This window comes from Bufo bufo, chromosome 3 (assembly GCF_905171765.1).
Source record: "Bufo bufo chromosome 3, aBufBuf1.1, whole genome shotgun sequence".
NCBI classification, from domain to species: domain Eukaryota; kingdom Metazoa; phylum Chordata; class Amphibia; order Anura; family Bufonidae; genus Bufo; species Bufo bufo.
The window spans coordinates 561,038,804-561,057,796 of NC_053391.1; the positions used below are offsets into that span (position 1 = coordinate 561,038,804).

At 41.7% G+C, this 18,993-nt stretch overlaps 1 protein-coding gene across 1 annotated transcript in view; it reads left to right on the forward strand.

The window, feature by feature from the left end:
- Positions 1-13,126, forward strand: part of KCNH3 (potassium voltage-gated channel subfamily H member 3) — a 158,029-nt gene extending 144,903 nt beyond the window's left edge. Inside the window, exons 12-17 of the mRNA XM_040422133.1 lie at positions 225-442; positions 4,193-4,440; positions 7,886-7,971; positions 9,720-9,722; positions 11,819-11,859; positions 11,981-13,126. Of these exons, the coding sequence (XP_040278067.1) occupies positions 225-442; positions 4,193-4,440; positions 7,886-7,971; positions 9,720-9,722; positions 11,819-11,859; positions 11,981-12,445 (1,061 nt within the window). The 3' untranslated portion in view covers positions 12,446-13,126. The remainder of the gene's footprint in view (positions 1-224; positions 443-4,192; positions 4,441-7,885; positions 7,972-9,719; positions 9,723-11,818; positions 11,860-11,980) is intronic.
- The last annotated feature ends 5,867 nt before the right edge of the window (positions 13,127-18,993 follow it).

Genomic DNA, 18,993 nt, shown 5'->3' on the forward strand with positions numbered 1-18,993 from the left:
ACATTTTCTAATGCAGTGTGCTTCTACACTGATGGATGGATACTGGTCGTGCATGTCTTTCTTATAAGTTGTGGTTTGCACCAACACACTACGGGAGGATTTCTGCTGGAGTTGCGGAAAATGCCTCTGCTATAAATGACGTTACATATTAGCTCAGTGACCACATCTTCTAGCATATGTGGTACTGTAATGATAATATGCATTGACTGTATCTTTAACTGTAGGCAAAGGTGACCTGATTGGTTGTGAGGTCTCTTCTGAGGACACAGTAATTAAAGCAAATGCGGATGTCAAAGGCTTGACATATTGTGACCTGCAGGGGATCAGTCTGAAGGGACTTCGTGACACGCTATCACTCTATCCAGAATATGCTTATAAATTCACAAGTCAGATCACACAACAGCTCAGTTACAACTTGGGAAGCAGCAGATGTGAGCCTGAGGTAAGTAACACCAGGCAGCATACCAAAAAAAATGATAGCAACATCTAAAGTGGACTTGATGTTATGACACATGGAGGACAGTTCAACTGATTGTAAATCAGCAAGTCTTAAAATGTTTCTAAAATCAGTGTAGAGCTTGGGGGCCCACCAAGAAAAATTATTAATGGACTTGTCCAAATTATAATAAAACCTCCCTGAAGCCCATAAATTTGTTAATATAATAAATGGACATACAGTGCAGCCCATAATTATTCATACCCCTGGCAAATTTTTACTTAAAGTTACTTTTATTCAACCAGCAAGTAATTTTTTGACGGGAAATGACATAGGTGTCTCCCAAAAGATAATAAGACGATGTACAGGAGGCATTATTGTGGAAAAAAAACATTTCTCAGCTTTTATTTACATTTGAGCAAAAAGTGTCCAGTCCAAAATTATTCATACCCTTCTCAATAATCAATAGAAAAGCCTTTATTGGCTATTACAGCTATCAAACGCTTCCTATAATTGCAGACCAGCTTTTTGCCTGTCTCCACAGGTATTTTTGCCCATTCATCTTTAGCAATGAGCTCCAAATCTTTCAGGTTGGAGGGTCTTCTTGCCATCACCCTGATCTTTAGCTCCCTCCACAGATTCTCAATTGGATTAAAGTCTGGACTCTGGCTGGGCCACTCCAAAACATTAATGTTGTTGTCTGCTAACCATTTCTTCACCTCTTTTGCTGTGTGTTTTGGGTCATTGTCATGCTGAAATGTCCACTGGTTCCCAAGGCCAAGTTTCTCTGCAGACTGCCTGATGTTGTCGTTGAGAATCCTCATGTATTGCTCTTTTTTCATGGTGCCGTTTACTGTGATTAGGTTCCCTGGTCCATTGGCTGAAAAACACCCCCAAAGCATTAGGTTCCCACCACCATGTTTGACAGTGGGGATGGTGTTCTTTGGGTTGAAGGCTTCTCCTTTTTTACGCCAAATGAAGGAAACATCATTGTGACCAAACAATTCAATTTTTGTTTCATCTGACCATAACACAGAAGACCAGAAGTCTTCTTCTTTGTCCAGATGAGCTTTTGCAAAGGCCAAGCGAGCTTTTGTGTGCCTTATCTGGAGAAGTGGAACACAGCAGTGTGCAGTGTCCGTTGGATTGTCTGCCTTGAGACATTTCCACCAACAGAGCCCAGATTCATCAGGATGGCCTTGGTGATGATCCTTGGATTCTTTTTCACCTCTCTAACTATCCTCCTGGCCAGCACAGGTGTCACTTTTGGCTTCCGACCACGTCCTCTGAGATTTTCCACAGTGCGGAACATCTTGTATTTTTTGCTCAAATGTAAATAAAAGCTGAGAAATGTTTTTCCACAATAATGCCTCCTGTACATCGTCTTATTATCTTTTGGGAGACACCTATGTCATTTCCCGTCAAAAAATTACTTGCTGGTTGAATAAAAGTAACTTTAAGTCAAAATTTGCCAGGAATATGAATAATTATGGGCAGCACTGTATACTCACCACTTAATGCCCCGCTATTTCCAGCTCTGGAGCTCCAGTCCTCACCTCCAGTTTCTGTTTACAGGCTTCAGTGGTAAGGTAGCCAGTCACTGCTGAGGTCAGTAGTTAGCTGCAGCAGTCATGTGCCGCAGTCTGTAAAAACAAACTGGAGGTGAGGCATGGAGTGGTAGCGCTGGATACGGCAGAGGATTAAATGGTGAGTATATTATATTATTTTACATATTTATGTGCTTTGGGCAAGTTTAAACTCCGTAATGACCAGGCTGACATTTTTTCATGATTTAGCGCATGCATGTGGTGGTTAGCAGTTCTAACATTTTTTATTTGTTGGACTGCCAAAATAATTTTTGCAGTGTTTTTTTATGTGATGCTGAGGTCATTTTATTATGTATTTTAGATCTTATTTTTCTTTTTAGTTTTATCTTGGCAAAAATGGCAAACAATTAAAAAAATTTTTAAAACTGTAGCTCTTTATTTTTTTTGAAATATGCAAACTGACACTAAAATAATTTATTAAAATGGGTTCCTTATTTTGTGTTGGTGATTTTGATATATGTTATGTATAGTTTTGCATGAACACAGCGACAGTTTTGATTGCCATTTTTTCTGTTTTTTTTATTTTATTTGTATTTTAATAATTTTTTTATGTATTTATTTATTTTGTTTGTTTTATAATTGCCATATAATATGTACACCAAGAGGTCATTAAAAAACCTCTGAGGCACACTGACACATTTTTTTATTTTGCACTTTTCCACTGTAACTTGGGCATCCAAAATCCAAGTTACAAAGGAAAACAGCGCGCTGTCAGGGGAGACCATTGTACACAGGCAGAGCTAATCAGGGCCTGCTAAGACCCTGAAGCTCTGCTCCGCACCTGAGACACCCGGTGATCACATGATCACCAGGTCCAATAGAGGAAGGGGCATAGACACTATCTCTGCTCACTACATACTGCTCATACAGCGCTATGCACCAAGAAAAGGAGAAGGCAGAAGTGGTAACAAACCACTTTTGTCTTCTACTTGGGGGTCCCCAGCCAGGGACCTGACTTTCTCCTGTTAGATAGCAGGAGCTTTCATCCTGCGCCATACATGTACGGCGCTTTGGATTGAAGCCCAGCACCAAGCTTAATAAATACATATACAGTCCTTGATTTGGATAAACAAAGACCAGGGCAACATTGGCATCAGGAGAAAGGCAGAGGCATGGTCAGAGGGCAAGACAGACAGAGTTCATGCAACATGGTAAAACACACAGTAGGTCAGGACAGGCAGCTCAGGATCTATATGATTATCAGGCAGAGGTCAGGACATGGGAGGTCAGAATACACAGAAGTTGAATACCTTCACAGGAAATAGACAAGCTAAGAACCTCATTGCTCAAGCACTCTCCCAACTGTGCTTGGTCTGGGAAATATGATTCGTGTGTGGGCTGCATCTCTCGAAGAAACCTCTGCTCCCCTGACCCGAACTGACTGCATCATAGTGTTTTAAGATACAGTCAGTTCCTATATGATCGGGGGTCTGATAATGATGTAAGCACAGTACATTAGACCCCCAATCAGTCAGGAACTATGTGCACCATAAAACACTATAAGGCTCCATTCACACGTCCGCAATTCTGTTCCGCATTTTGTGGAATGGAATTGCGGACCCATTCATTTCTATGGGGCCACACGATGTGCTGTCCGGATCCGGAAATGCGGATCCGCACTTCTGGGTCCGCAATTCTGTTCCCGAAAAAAATAGAACATGTCCTATTCTTGTCCGCAATTGCGGACAAGATTAGGCATTTTCTATTATAGTGCTGGCAATGTGCGGTCCGCAAAATGCGGAACGCACATTGCCGGTGACCGTGTTTTGCAGATCCGTGGATCCGCAAAACACATACGGATGTGTGAATGAACCCTAATACAGTCAGTTTGGGTCAGGGGTGCCACAGACACACAAGTGTCATGTTTCCAGGACTGAACACGTTTGTGTGAATCATCCCTAAAAGTGTGTTGGGACACACCCCATTGACAAGAGGGAATAGTAACACCCAGTTCTCAATTTATTAATACATTTTATAATGAAATAACAGTGATGGAACATGCCAGAGTTTTTTTAAGAAAAGGTGCCTTAGCTTTGTTGGGTGAGCTGATGGGTTCTCCTTTAAAATGCATGTACTGTATCATGCTCTTTGTTTAGTACTAACCTCCTGTGTGTAGCGTAACATTTCTATGGTGATCTCTATGCTCTAGAGTCAAATCCATGTGCAGCAGTCTTCTATGAAAGATGGTTTACCAGAAGATGTGTCATCAACTGCACATACTTCTCTGCTCACCCCCAAGTCATCTCCCAGGCTTCGACTCTCCCCATCTCGGTTTTCGAATTACAGTGAAAATCGGTCTCAGGAAGTGACACCCATTCACACACCTCGGAAGAGTTGTGCTGCTGAACTACAAATACCACTTATGCCTTGTACTAGGCCACCAGATCTAAGCCCAAGGTAAATAGCTCAATTCTCCATTTACAACTTTCATCTTTAAAGGCTAAAATCAAGACAAGCAGGTCAAACTGGGTTAAAACAAGTTCACTTCAGTAAGATTGTTTGGGATTGGAGTGATCCTTTCTCGTTAAGGCCCCTTTCACACAAGCGTGAAGGATTCGGTCCGGATGCGTTCCGTTAAAAATGCGTGATTTTGCTTGCTTGCGCAGTCAGTTTTGTCTGTGATTGCGTTCAGATTTTTTTTGGCGCGGGTGCAATGCGATTTAATGAATTTTTCACGCGTGTGATAAAAAACTGAAGGTTAACAAACAACATCTCTTAGCAACCATCAGTGAAAAACGCATCGCATCCGCACTTGCTTGCGATTTTCACGCAGCCCCTTTCACTTCTATGGGGCCAGCGTTGCGTGAAAAACGCTGAATATAGAACATGCTGCGATTTTCACGCAATGCACAAGTGATGCGTGAAAAACAACGCTCATGTACACAGACCCATTGAAATGAATAGGTCCGGATTCAGTGCGGGCGAAATGCATTCGCATCGCACATTGCACCCGCGAGGAATACTCGCTCGTGTGAAAGGGGTCTAAGGGTATGTTCACACAGTGGATTTTGCGGACAAAATTGTTGCCTAGACTCTGCACCAAAATTTTGGAGACCGCCTTGCTTGTGGTGTCCGCCTCCCATTGTTTTCTATGGGAGTCCATTCCACAGTTGGCTGAAGATTTATTTTTTACGTGCAGTGGTCCAGACTGCGCCAATAATGGACATATCCATTCCTAGCGCAGTTACTGTGTTGACACCAGGGATACTGCGGTGGAAGTCTGCTTGCAGTTTAGCTCCATTTAATGGGTCAGCAGCCCTAAAATTAAAAAAGACAAAAACTATCTATGTGGCTTAGCAGCTTAATGTAGCACCACCAACAGAACCACTGACAACAGCGTGACAAAGTCTAAGAATAATTTTACATCCCTATCGTTTACCTTTATTTTTTATTAAATTTATTATATTCTTACATATGTAAAGAAAAACTTTTCTATATATATATATATATATATATATATATATACCAATATACTGTATATATATATATTCCTTTATATCATTACATTACAGTATTTGCAGAGAATATGATACATTTTCCCAAAAACTAATTGTCAAGCATCCCTTTTGCGACTGTCTTTATTATTCTTTTATTTTCTTATATCTGAATAGATCAAACATAATAGCTTTTTCCTCAAAGGAGAATAAAATGTTAATAAGCTTATATCTTTTCAAATTGTTTCATATCTTTAATTTGATTTCTATTTCCTCTAATGTGCAACAAAATCATTCTCATTAGACTTCAGATATGTGTATGAGGGCGGTATAGTATATATCCAATAATCTATTATTGCCTTTTTTGCTGCAAGCAATACAGAATGTATAAATTGCCCATAAAACCGTGTTTCTTTTCATCATGATTAATAAAATCAGAGTGTAAAACACAAAGCTAATTTCTTAACATCTTTCCACATCAGGCATAACCACAAAACATGTAATATATCAGTCCTCCCTTGCTACACCTGGGACAATTCAATACATACCCTGATAACCCAGGATATATTTGTGTAAAGGTTTATTGAAAGCATACTCCACATATAAATCTCTCCCCATCTCGGATTGTACCAGCTTTATGTTCCAATTAGCACTCAAAAACCATGTCTTGGATAACTTCCATCTCTCTCTCTTTTCATTGGGTCCCTCGTTTATTTAAATAGCTCCATTATTTTTGAAAACAGCCGATAATACCTTTAATGTTTATACCTGAAGTCATCTGTCATTCAAGAAAAGTTTTAACTTTCCCTCATAATTTATAGCAATCCCCAATTGATTTTACACCTTCCACTTCCATCTTAGTCCATAATTCTTTTTTAAGCATCAGCCCTATTCTTAGATGGATTCTTGGAGACAATCCTATATCATACTATATATGAAGTACCCCAGAGTAGGGGGTACTTGCAAAGCGCTTTGTTAATTTATATTATGTTATGATTTGTATCCCCAGTGTGCTAATGTATGGAAGTGTTGGAGTTAACCAACCCTGGCAAGACCCCTAGGGAAGCTGAGGTGTAGACTGTTAGCTCCACCCCTAGCTCAGTCTAGAGAGTCTAGTGTTAGCATTTTAAAAAGGAAGGAGATAGGAGGCAAAGTCCATGTGCTCCACTCCTTAGTACTAGGCCTCAAGCTACAGAGACTAGCCATCTCTGCATGATCTACAAAGAGAGAACCATCTTTACACTGAAATACTCCTGGAGAGGGAGAGAGAAAAAGGAAATTCTAGAGTCTGTAATGGCCAAGAAAATGGAGTCATTGAGGTAACTCTGCTATCAAAAGCTATAGCAGGGGTGCACCTAGCCTTTCTGCTGCCTGAGGCGAAAACTAAAACGGCGTCCCCCTTTCAATGCCAATTTCTTAACCTAATCCCTTTTCCACAATAAAAGTGCTTATTGCCCATGGCCCTTCCACTGCCTCCCTCTTGCCCCTTCCTGGTGCTGCCTGAGGCGATCGCCTCGCCTCATTGTTGGTGCAGCCCTGAGCTATAGACATTACTGCTGTGAGTGGAACACTGCTAAGACATCATCCACACTTAGACACAACCTGGTCAGTCGTTTCCCTGAATCTGTTTGCCGCAGTAGAGTATTACAGCTGTCTGATCAAAAGTTTTATTGCTAGCCCCAGATTCTGTAGAGGAAGTGTGAAGGCCTATACCCATACAAAACCATCTGGGGGAAGATTTGCATTGTATGTTGTTGGAACCATGTTCTGAGACTGTTAAATGTACTGTACTACAACCCTAGAGAGACGTTAATTCTTCTACCTCAGGCCTGGTTACTGACTCTTACACCGTACACCAGTTGCACACCCTACACGCTTTGCCTTGCACCCATACAAATGTTAACACCAAGGCCTCCCCAACTACCATCACGCAGCAGCCCTAACACCCTGATGTGCTCCCCCGAGGAAAGAAAGGGTATGACCTCCTTTCACTGCACTGGCCCTAGGGAGCAACAGTGTGATAAAAGCCACAGTGATAGACTTTCTGAAGCCCCAGACACTACTCTCATCCTCCGCTCTGGCTCCTCAGGGGCTTGCTGCATATGGCAAGGTTCACCATTCTCTTAATATTTTTCCAGCCAACCAATCTTTAAACAGAATCATATTGTCCTGACCTGCCTTTAAATCTAATGTCCCAGCATATATCAACCCTTCCAAAGGGACTGGGTATACCAGTACACTTTGATATCTAATCTGCTCACAAGAAGCTTTGTTTTGTTAGTGGATTTAATGCCCTGACTCAATAAAAGAGATCGCCTGTATGATCCAGGTAACAATGGGTCTTTGATGGGTGCCGAAGTTCATCATTATCACATGTGATCACATATATTCATTGGTCTTTTCTACAGGGTTGTGGATGGTAAAGAAGGAACAACTGGGATAGTCCAGCAGAAATTCACATTTTCAGACTGCAACAACCTTCAAAATACTCCAGGTAATAAAAACCTGGTATCACCATGTAACTATTGTGGGGTTTCGCTCTGGTAGATAGGGTAAGCGGGTGCAGTACAGAGGCAATTTTTTTTTAACTCAAAACGTCAGTGTTTGTTCACACTTGAGGCAATTGCGCAAAACAGTACGTAACTTTGCAGTCTTGGTGTTAATTCACACACAATGAAAAGTTCATATAACATGTCACCTTGCTGGCAGTTCTGCCTCCAGTAGTCCACAGCAGGCTTTAGGGGGCCTGTTTCCCCAGCATGCGGCTCTCAGCCCTTCAGCAAAAACTAGCCCAGCCGCACAAGCCGGGAGGAAAATACTCGCCTTGCCAGACACAAACCCTCACTGTGTCACACTATATATATATATATATATATATACAGTTGCAAGAAAAAGTATGTGAACCCTTTCGAATGATTTGGATTTCTGCACAAATTGGTCATAAAATGTGATCTGATCTTCATCTAAGTCACAGCAATAGACAATCACAGTCTGCTTAAACTAATAACACACAAATAATTAAATGTTACCATGTTTTTATTGAACACTTCATGTGAACATTCACAGTGCAGGTGGAAAAAGTATGTGAACCCCTAGACTAATGACATCTCCAAGAGCTAATTGGAGTGAGTTGTCAGCCAACTGGAGTCCAATCAATGAGATGAGATTGGAGGTGTTGTATAAAAAACACACACCAGTTCTGGGTTTGCTTTTCACAAGAAGCATTGCCTGATGTGAATGATGCCTCGCACAAAAGAGCTCTCAGAAGACCTACGATTAAGAATTGTTGACTTGCATAAAGCTGGAAAGGGTTAAAAAGTATCTCCAAAAGCCTTGCTGTTCATCAGTCCACGGTAAGACAAATTGTCTATAAATGGAGAAAGTTCAGCACTGCTGCTACTCTCCCTAGGACTGGCCGTCCTGTAAAGATGACTGCAAGAGCACAGCGCAGACTGCTCAATGAGGTGAAGAAGAATCCTAGAGTGTTAGCTAAAGACTTACAAAAGTCTCTGGCATATGCTAACATCCCTGTTAGCGAATCTACGATACGTAAAACACTAAACAAGAATGGATTTATTGTAAGGATACTACAGAGGAAGCCACTGCTGTCCAAAAAAAACATTGCTGCACGTTTACAGTTTGCACAAAATCACCTGGATGTTCCACAGCAGTACTGGCAAAATATTCTGTAGACAGATGAAACCAAAGTTGAGTTGTTTGGAAGAAACACACAACACTATGTGTGGAGAAAAATAGGCACAGCACACCAACATTAAAACCTCATCCCAACTGTGAAGTATGGTGGTGGGGGCATCATGGTTTGGGGCTGCTTTGCTGCATCAGGGCCTGGACAGATTGCTATCATCGAAGGAAAAATGAATTCCCAAGTTTATCAAGACATTTTGCAGGACAACTTAAGGCCATCTGTCCACCAGCTGAAGCTCAACAGAAGATGGGTGTTGCAACAGGACAACGACCCAAAGCATAGAAGTAAATCAACAACAGAATGGCTTAACCAGAAGAAAATACGCCTTCTGGAGTGGCCCAGTCAGAGTCCTGACTTCAACCCGATTGAGATGCTGTGGCATGACCTCAAGAAAGTGATTCACACCAGACATCCCAAGAATATTGCTGAACTGAAACAGTTCTGTAAAGAGGAATGGTCAAGAATTACTCCTGACCGTTGTGCACGTCTGATCTGCAACTACAGGAAACGTTTGGTTGAAGTTATTGCTGCCAAAGGAGGTTCAACCAGTTATTAAATCCAAGGGTTCACATACTTTTTCCACCTGCGCTGTGAATGTTTACATGGTGTGTTCAATAAAAACATGGTAAAATTTAATTCTTTGTGTGTTATTAGTTTAAGCAGACTGTGATTGTCTATTGTTGTGACTTAGATGAAGATCAGATCACATTTTATGACCAATTTGTGCAGAAATCCATATCATTCCAAAGGGTTCACATACTTTTTCTTGCAACTGTATCTGTATATAGAACCTGTCATTATTTCTGACATGTCTCTTTTAGTAATTCATTATATAACAATTCTTTATTGTCATTTCTTATAACTGTGTTGTGCTATTCCTCTGTTATTCCTATTACAAATGTATGAATACAATGACAAGTAGGCATTACTAGTTGGAGGGGGTTTTGCTACATACTCTGACACTGCCCAATCTTTGTTGACTCTATAGGGACACACCCATTCATCAGGAAAAAAGGAATAGGAGGAACTGTAATTGTTACGGATCAGTGTGTACCTATTGTTCCAACTAACCAGTTTAGCTTTAGGCTAAACCCTAAGGGTATTATTCCAGTGCTCCCCTGGTATTCACGTTTTAAAGAGGACCTGTCATTACAAAATGCAATGCAAGCTGCAGGCAGCATGTTGTAGAGCAGGAGGAGCAGATATATATATATATATATATATATATATATATATATATATATATTTGTGGGAAAAGATTAACTAAAACTTGTAATTTATACATTTATGTATTTTCAATTTTTTTTGCAGCCCTGTGAAAAACTATCCGTACAGTAAGGAGGTGTTACCAGTGACTGATAGTATTGTGTGTATACGTGTGCATAGAGAGATAGCTGTCTGTCACTGATAACCTCTCCCTCCTGTACCGACAGTACTTCACAGGAAGTGGCAAAACAAAGATATAAACATATGAATTACAATTTTTACTGAATATTTTCCCACAAAAATATATATCAATCTGCTCAGCTAATCCTGCTCTATAATAAGGCACTTTTAGATTGCATTGCAATCCCCTTGCAGGGATCTGAACTTTGTTGCAGGGAAACAACCAGACTACTACCTCCTGGAATAGCCCTAGTGTAGTTGTCAGTTGAACCACTATGGTCAGGGACACTGGTGCAAGCGCCGGGATCCCAGTGTACAGAAAATGCACCAAAAATGCAGGAAAATTGCAGGTATAGTCCGCACAGTCACCAAGACTAGAAAGCTGTTTTCTTTAGATCCAAGCAGTGCACTTTTAATGCAGACACAAGAAAGACTTGAGGGGCAGAATAGTGATGAGGCAAACACAAGGCATACAGGCTGGGGACTAGGCTGAAACACAGACAGGGTAGACAAACTGGGTTAACTTTGACATGAACTGAACTTGGACTTGAAAGTGCATGGGCACACAGGTAGGATGGCACACATGGCAGGAATACAGACAGAAGATAATGTAAGATAAACGTAGGAAAGTCACAATAGCACTAGACTATGAGAACACCTTTACTGATCGCCAAGGAACCCTAAAGCTCAGGCATCCTCCAGCTGGAGAGAGTACCTTAAATACCCAGGGACCCTTAGGTCCATTAAGAGGCAGGGGGAGCATTAAGCAGGAGCATGGAGGCAGCAGTATGGACAGGAAGTCGGCGACCAGGACGCTGAATGGCATGGTAAGTGGCAAGGTGTCTGCTCCCACAGAGGACAACCAGGAGGGCAGTGGGCACGGACCACAGATCTAATTTTATGATGAATACAAGGATTTGCTATAATAGACATGTCAGGAGAGCTGATAGATTTTCTAAAGCCTCATTTGCCCAGATTTACTAATCCTAAAGATGGCATAAGCTTACAGTATCACAGTGGCTCAGGCTGGATGATAAATTTGGTGCCAGGACTTGTAGTGCCGCAGCAGCTGGAGAGCCACAAGTGTGAGATTGCTGCCTAGGAGAATCTAAAATATTTTACTTAGATTAAATTTAGCCAATCTCAAAGGAAAAAATGTTCCAATAATTTTTTTATATCCCGTCTGTAAATAGAAGAAAATAACTTTCCAGCTTTATTCTTTTTACAGATCATTTATTGTTGCCATCAGAACCAAGAGCTACTGAAAGTATGGATCGTCTCAGTCAAGCGGTAAGTGGCTAGTGCACTTATCAAATGATATCTACTGTAATGCAGTCCTGCGGTTTCTGTATTCATCACACAGAAGAAGGGCATAATTACAACTGCATCATAAACTGCTCTTTCCCCCCAGGTATCTGATCTGTCATGCCAAGTGCAGGAGCTGAGAGAAGGCCTTCAGGCTCTCCGTCATGCAGTTCACGTATCCCTAATGCCATGCAGTCCATCATCCTGCCGCCATGGAGGAGACTTCCATTCACACTGTGGAGGAGGGTTGCATTCATCTGGGGATGCAACAAGTACATGCCCTTCACTTTTTCATCCTAATCGAGTAGAAAAACCATCTCAGGTCTGCTACATACACAGTGCTTCCCCAGCTTGCTCAGAGGGACATTTATCTTGGCTTTGGGCTCCCCCTACCCCAATGTGGCTGCACTGCTCAGGATTTGAACAGAGAGACTTGACCCAGCCAGGTGCAGTTGGGGAGCCGCACACCGCCTCTGACCCACAGTCTGTAGAAATGCACTTTATCCTTCCACAGAGGGGAAGCAACACAGATCCAGAAAGCTGGTCCAGGGAGGAAGGAACAGGAGTGTAAGGATGAAGCAGAACAGTATTAGGGCAGTAAGATACAGGGTTGTGCAGTATGTCAAGATTTGCAAGAGAAGGATCTTCATGGGATTTGTATTCTGTTCAGGAAGAATGAGGAATTACTTGTACTAGGTGTAGTGCTGCAGCTCAGGTACAATCTGGTTTTCTAGTCATTTATATATGAGCCAAAACTTAGTATATTTTGTTCAAATTCTTTTCCAAGTATCATCCTGTGTAGGACATCAAAAAACAATATCTGCAATGTCACAGGGATGATTTTTTTTAATGTAAAAGTTTTCTATATCTTCTATTTCTATATCTCTTGACCATGGGCGGTGACTGGTGTTGCACATCAGCTCTTGTCATACAGGGCATTGTTTCAGACCTCGTCACTTCAATTTTAATAAAATAGTTTTTTTCATTCTAGAAGACTGCCAGGAGCCATATAAATAAAAAATAAAGTAAAAATAAAAAACTTACCATGCCTTCCCAAGTTCTCTCCAATCTAGCACTGCCACTCTGTCCACTTCGCTGTGAAGTATTGTCTGCAGCAGTGATGTCCTATATACTGCTGAAGCCAATCACTGACCTCAGGTGTCTTGTGCTGTACATTGCTGAGGCTAGTGATTGGCTGCAGTATATGGGACACAGGGGGCTCTGCAAAGTAATTTAAAAACAATATATTTTACTAAGCTAGGATAAAAGAATAACTCAGAAAACCTCTTTAATGGTCTATTAGTGAAATATTGCATCACTATTGATGCTTTTATTCTCTTTTTGGTATTGGTATTGCCACGTATTAAGAACCTATGTCAATATTCTATGTAGTTTTTTAATAAAAAAAATATGTAATTTTTTAAATAAAAAAAAAATGGTTATCTGGATCTAAGTCACTTCATGTATACTACTTCCTGTTCTGGTTCTTTAAAGACGTTATCCAGTATCTACAACAGCCCCCCCATGTGCCGGGCCCCTCCGAATATACTTACCCCGCTCGCGGGGCTGCTCTTAAAACCCGCACTGCCGCTGCTGCTGCTTCTTCCTGTACACGGATGAAAATATCCTGTGTCGGGGCGGAGCAGCTAATGGCAGGCGGGGACGAGCCTCCCTAGCACCGCGGGTGACGCTAGGGACGCTCGTGCCAGTGGGGGTCCAACTCCTGGCACCGCCACTGATCAGCTGTTTGAAGAGGCTTGAAAAATACAATGATCATCAAAGAGAATGTGTCACATGTCATTTTTTTTCTGCCAGTTGAAAACTGACACATACTGTATCTGACATATCCTTTTTTTCTAATTTCATTTTATTTTCAGATTGTAGATTTCTTAAAGGGGTTGTCCGGGTTCACAGCTGAACCAGGACATATCCCCTTCTTCACCCAGGCAGTCTCTCTGAGTGGAGCATAGGAGCATTTCATGCTCCGATGTCTTCCCTTGCCCTGCACTGAATCGTTCAGATTTTTTTTTTAGATGATCCAGGGACATACAGGGTTTCGTTATGGGTACGCTAGGTGGAGGCTTCCGCCTAGCAGTGAGTCCGGTGATGTCACAGGCACTAATGGGCGGGCTTTGAAACAGGCTAGGGCAGCCCATTAGTGCCGGTGACATCACCAGGGATACTGCTAGGTGGAAGCCTCTGCCTGGCAGTGTAAGAATATAAACAAACAGCCCTTGCCATGCGCAATACAGCACAGGGCAAGGGAGAGCATTGGAGCATGAAATGCTCTGATGCTCCACTCAGAGGGGCTGCCTGGGTGAAGAAGGGGATATGTCCGGGTTCAGAGTTGAACCTATTTAATTCTATTTCCTGAACATGATTATGGGGGATGCCACCTTGCTTGAGCTGCTGATAACAGCAGTCACCATGGACAGGAGTTGACCTCATTGATGTCTATGTGTATTTTCTTGCCATTTGTTTTGTGTCCAATTCGTTCAATTTTTCCAAAAATTATATTTTTGTCTGACTCGATTCGAATATGCTTAAATTGGAATGAAAATTGGTATATAACACTCGAGGTCGACTAGGACGCAGATTTTTATATCTTTTTATCATCAATTTTGCTCCACCCCCTTTTTTTTAAGTCCTTTAACATGATGACAGCAATTGCAAATAGTGTCAGAGTAACACTGACATGTATAGCTAGTGGTAAGTGCATGTTTGAAGTTATTAACAAACAGCATTTTTAAAAACAGACTGCACCTTCACATTTGTTATGCTTTTGAATATTAGAAACCTTTTTTGAGGACAGACAGTTTAAGGACAGTGTAAACACATGCAGTGCTATCGGGAAAAAAGTGTCTTGTCGGGACTAAGCATCCAAAAATTATACCTTAATTGGTGGCAGATCACTGCCCCTGTTTATGCACACATACACGTCAATATTAGAGATGAGCGAGCCGTGTTCAGATAGCTCTGTCCATACCTGGTACGTTGCATACCTTCATTCATAAATTGCTGCGCTGTAGCAGTCTAAAATGTATGGTCTCCAATGAGGCTTTCTTGCTATCGGCCCAAGTAACTCAAGACTTCCTTACTTTTGTGCATGCACCGTTACACTTGTCGCATGCATTTAGGTTTCAAAATCTGAACTCTGGTTTGTGGCTTGCACCAGGATCAGTAACAAACCTGAGTTAGGATTTGGATTTTGAAACCTAAATGCACGCGCTGAGAGCAGCAGCAGTACAGTGTGGATGTAGAAAGGGTAAGGTGTGTATGGGTAATAGTGGTAGTAATAGTAACACCAGCAGTTGCAACACATTATGTAAATAATCATTTTTATTGAGTTTTACAGATGATACACACTTTAAAAACAGTGTGCAGGCAGGAATAATCCATCATAACAGTTAAAGGGAACCTGTCACCTGGATTTTGTGTATAGAGCTGAGGACATGGGTTGCTAGATCGCTGCTAGCACATCCGCAATACCCAGTCCCCATAGCTCTGTGTGCTTTTATTGTGTAAAAAAAACTGATTTGATACATATGCAAATTAACCTGCGATGAGTCCTGTCCCTGAGTCATCTCAGGGACAGGACTCATCTCAGGTTAATTTGCATAGGTTTTTTTACACAATAAAAGCACACAGAGCTATGGGGACTGGGTATTGCGGATGTGCTAGCGGCCATCTAGCAACCCATGTCCTCAGCTCTATACACAAAATCCCGGTGACAGGTTCCCTTTACGGTTGCAAGCGATGTAAAGTTACAAGTACAGAGGAAGATGGATGTACAGAAATAATACCTTTGTTTGTGTATGTAAATCAAAGAACTAAACTGTATATTAAACATAAGTATGAACATCACTCAAGCCATACAATAGTGTATTAGACATTCGGCGTGGATAGTATCAGAGATTACGGGGTATATAATGGGTGAGTGAGCCAAGGGGCCCACGTTTTAATTCTTTTCTTGAGGGTCAAAAATGGATGGAGGAAGGTGTCTTTTGTATCGTCAAGTTGCATTGATCGTGAGAGCTACCTCTAGCATGGATGGAGGGGATGCCGACTTCCAGTGACGGGTAATGACCAGTTTGGCGCTCAATAACATGTGGCCTTTCAGATTTGCATGAGTACTATGGAATTTATGAATTCCCAAAAATAGGAGGGCTAGTGCGGATGAGGGAAAAATTGTGAATGAAGTGATTTGGGAGATCAAATTGAATACTTGCTGCCAATAGGCAGTTAATTTAGGGCACTCCCACAATATAGGGTGTAGGGAGCTGATGGAGCCGCATTCCCTCCAACAAGAAGCTGACGCTCCTAGGTACATTTCACTCAATCTGTCAGGCGTGTAATACCATCTCAGTAGCGTTTTTATTCCTGCTTCATAGTGAGTAACACATTTTAAGTTTGAAGAGAGGAAACCTATGGCTTGAGACCACTCTTCCCCAGAGTATGTTTGTCTCAGGTCTAATTCCCACATTAAGATGGGCCTAGACTTAAGAAATCGTTGATCAGGTCGTAAATGTACCTTGTAGAATGTTTTTTGTGAAGTGTTTGGTTTTGAAAAAGTCTCAGAATATCTGAGTTAACCTTAGGGGGGGGGTTAAGTTAGAATCATGGTAATGTCTTATTCTCAAATAGTTGAATACCTCCTTGTGTGATAGGGGAAGAGAGGTTTGGACCATCTCAAAAGGGAGTAGCGAATCACCCTGACAATCTGATCTAGGGTGTCAACACCTGCCTTATGCCACTTTGAGAGGTTAATGTTCTCAATATTGTTTTCTAGAATTCGGAGAGTTATCAAGTTATATGGGAAAGCGTCCAGATCTCCATGGGAGCGGTGGAAGCGTTGCCATAGTGTCCCCGCATATGATATAGTTAGGAGAGTGGGTTTGGCAGGCGTGCGACACCATAAAAGCTGCACAAGATAGTTTTTCAGTGAGTCAGGATCTATAGAAGCTGACTCAATTTGAATCTACTGTTTGCCGGTGGAATCATTCCACCATTCCCTCAGAAACGACAGACCAATTGCACAGTGGTAATCCTATATGCTAGGAAGACCCAGATCCCCAACATTTCACCTTCTAGTCATCAAATTGTGAGCTATTGGGGGTTTACCCGATTTCCATAAGTAGTTATTCAGGATTGTTTGCGCTTTCATGAAGGTTTCTGAGATAGGGATGGGAAGTGCTCTGAACGTATATATAAGTTTGGGTAAGGTCATCATTTGGAACGCAGCTATTCTTCCGACCCAGGATATTTCTTTAATAGCAAAGCTGTTGAGGTCAAGCTCAAGGGTATTCAAAAGAGATTCATAATTTTGCTTATACAGGAGGGAAGAATAGGTGGTAAGTTTGATGCCCAGATAAGTTAATTCTGACGTTTGCCAGTCCAGAGGGTAAAGGGTTTTCAGTTGTCTGATTTCGGAAATGGGGATGTTTATAGGGAGGACTTGTGATTTAGACTCATTGATTTTGTAATATGACAGTAAACCAAAGTGGGAGATCACCTGTAAGGCCCTCCCAAGAGATTTAGATGGATTTGATAGAGTGAGAATAATGTCATCTGCATAAAGCGAGATGGTGTGGGTGGAGGGCCCACAACAAAGCCCTCTATCTCATCTGCGTTGCGAATATGTTGGGCTAGGGGCTCCAAGGCTAAAATGAAAAGTAGGGGCGAAAGTGGACATCCCTGACGGGATCTGTTGGCGATTGTGAAACTATTAGATAACACCCCATTCACAAAGACCTTTGCAGTAGGGTTAGAGTAGAGGCTGGAGATAGCATTGAGTATGGGGCCTTGAAAACCCATCACGTCTAGGACCGAGACGGCAAAAAGCCAGGGAAGGCGGCCAAATGCTTTCTCAGCATCCAGGGTCACCCCTAGGAGGGGGGATTTGTGGATTTCAGCATAATTAAAGAGCTCTAATACTCAGCGGATATTATCGGAGGCTAACCTGCCCTTAACGAAACCTGTTTGGTCAGATTTGATTAGTAGGGGGAGAATGGGGGCTAATTTAGAGGCAATTAGTTTAGCAAATAGTTTATTGTCCGAATTCAATAGGGAGATAGGTCTGAAATTTTGTGGGGTGTCAGTGGATTTGCCCGGTTTGGGAAGTGTTATGATCAGGGCTTGCAGCATTTCTGTAGGTAAGGGTGAACCCGACAGACATTTTTTGAAGATAGCTGTTAATTGGGTTGAAAGCAATTTGTGGAATTGTTTATAATATTCATTTGAGAGACCGTCAGGTCCAGGAGATTTTCCTTGAGGGAGGGACGATATAAATTTTTGAATCTCCAGGTCAGTTAGAGGGGCGTTTAAAGCTTCAAGTTGGGTTGGTGAGAGGGAGAGTAGGGAGGCTTTCGCTAGAAAGTCTGAAACTAGTTCACCATAATTCTCTGGCAGAGTGATTGTGTCCTTGTGATTGTACAAGTTCATGTAGAAGAGTCTAAATTGTTCGGCAATATCTCTCGGATCTATCAATTTTGCTTTGGTGAGAGGGTGAGTAATATGTAGGATCTTGGATTTGGCTTGTTGGGATTTGAGTTGTCTGACTAATAAACGTCCTGCCTTGTTACCTTACGCATAGTATTTAGATCTCAATCTAAGCAACCCCTTCTCATACTCCCGTTGCAGCAGTGTTCTCAGTTTATCCCTCTCTAGTTTCAATTCTTCTGTTAGTGGGGCGGAAGGTTTTTGTTTATTCATCGACTCCAGTTTAGTGATTTTTCAATTTGTGTCTTAACTATTAGTTCTCTTCTTTTCTTCTCTATGTGGTTTATCTTAATAAGTAAGCCACGGATAAAGGCTTTGTGGGCTTGCCATATAATAAAAGGGTCTGCTACTGACCCTTCGTTGAAGAGAAAGAATTCTCACAGTGACTGAGAAATTTCTGCCTGATAATTTGGGAAGTGGTATAGTGATGTGTTATTTCTCCATACTGGCTCAATTTGATTTTGGTATTGGTCCTCCAAGGTAATTATAATGGGGGCATGGTCTGACCCACTAGTTAGTCCAATTTCAGAATTCTTGGTGTAGAACAGAAAAAGGAGTAATCTCTCTTTTGACTGTGTTGAGCACGCCAAACGTCAATTAGACCCTCAGAGTGGATGAAGG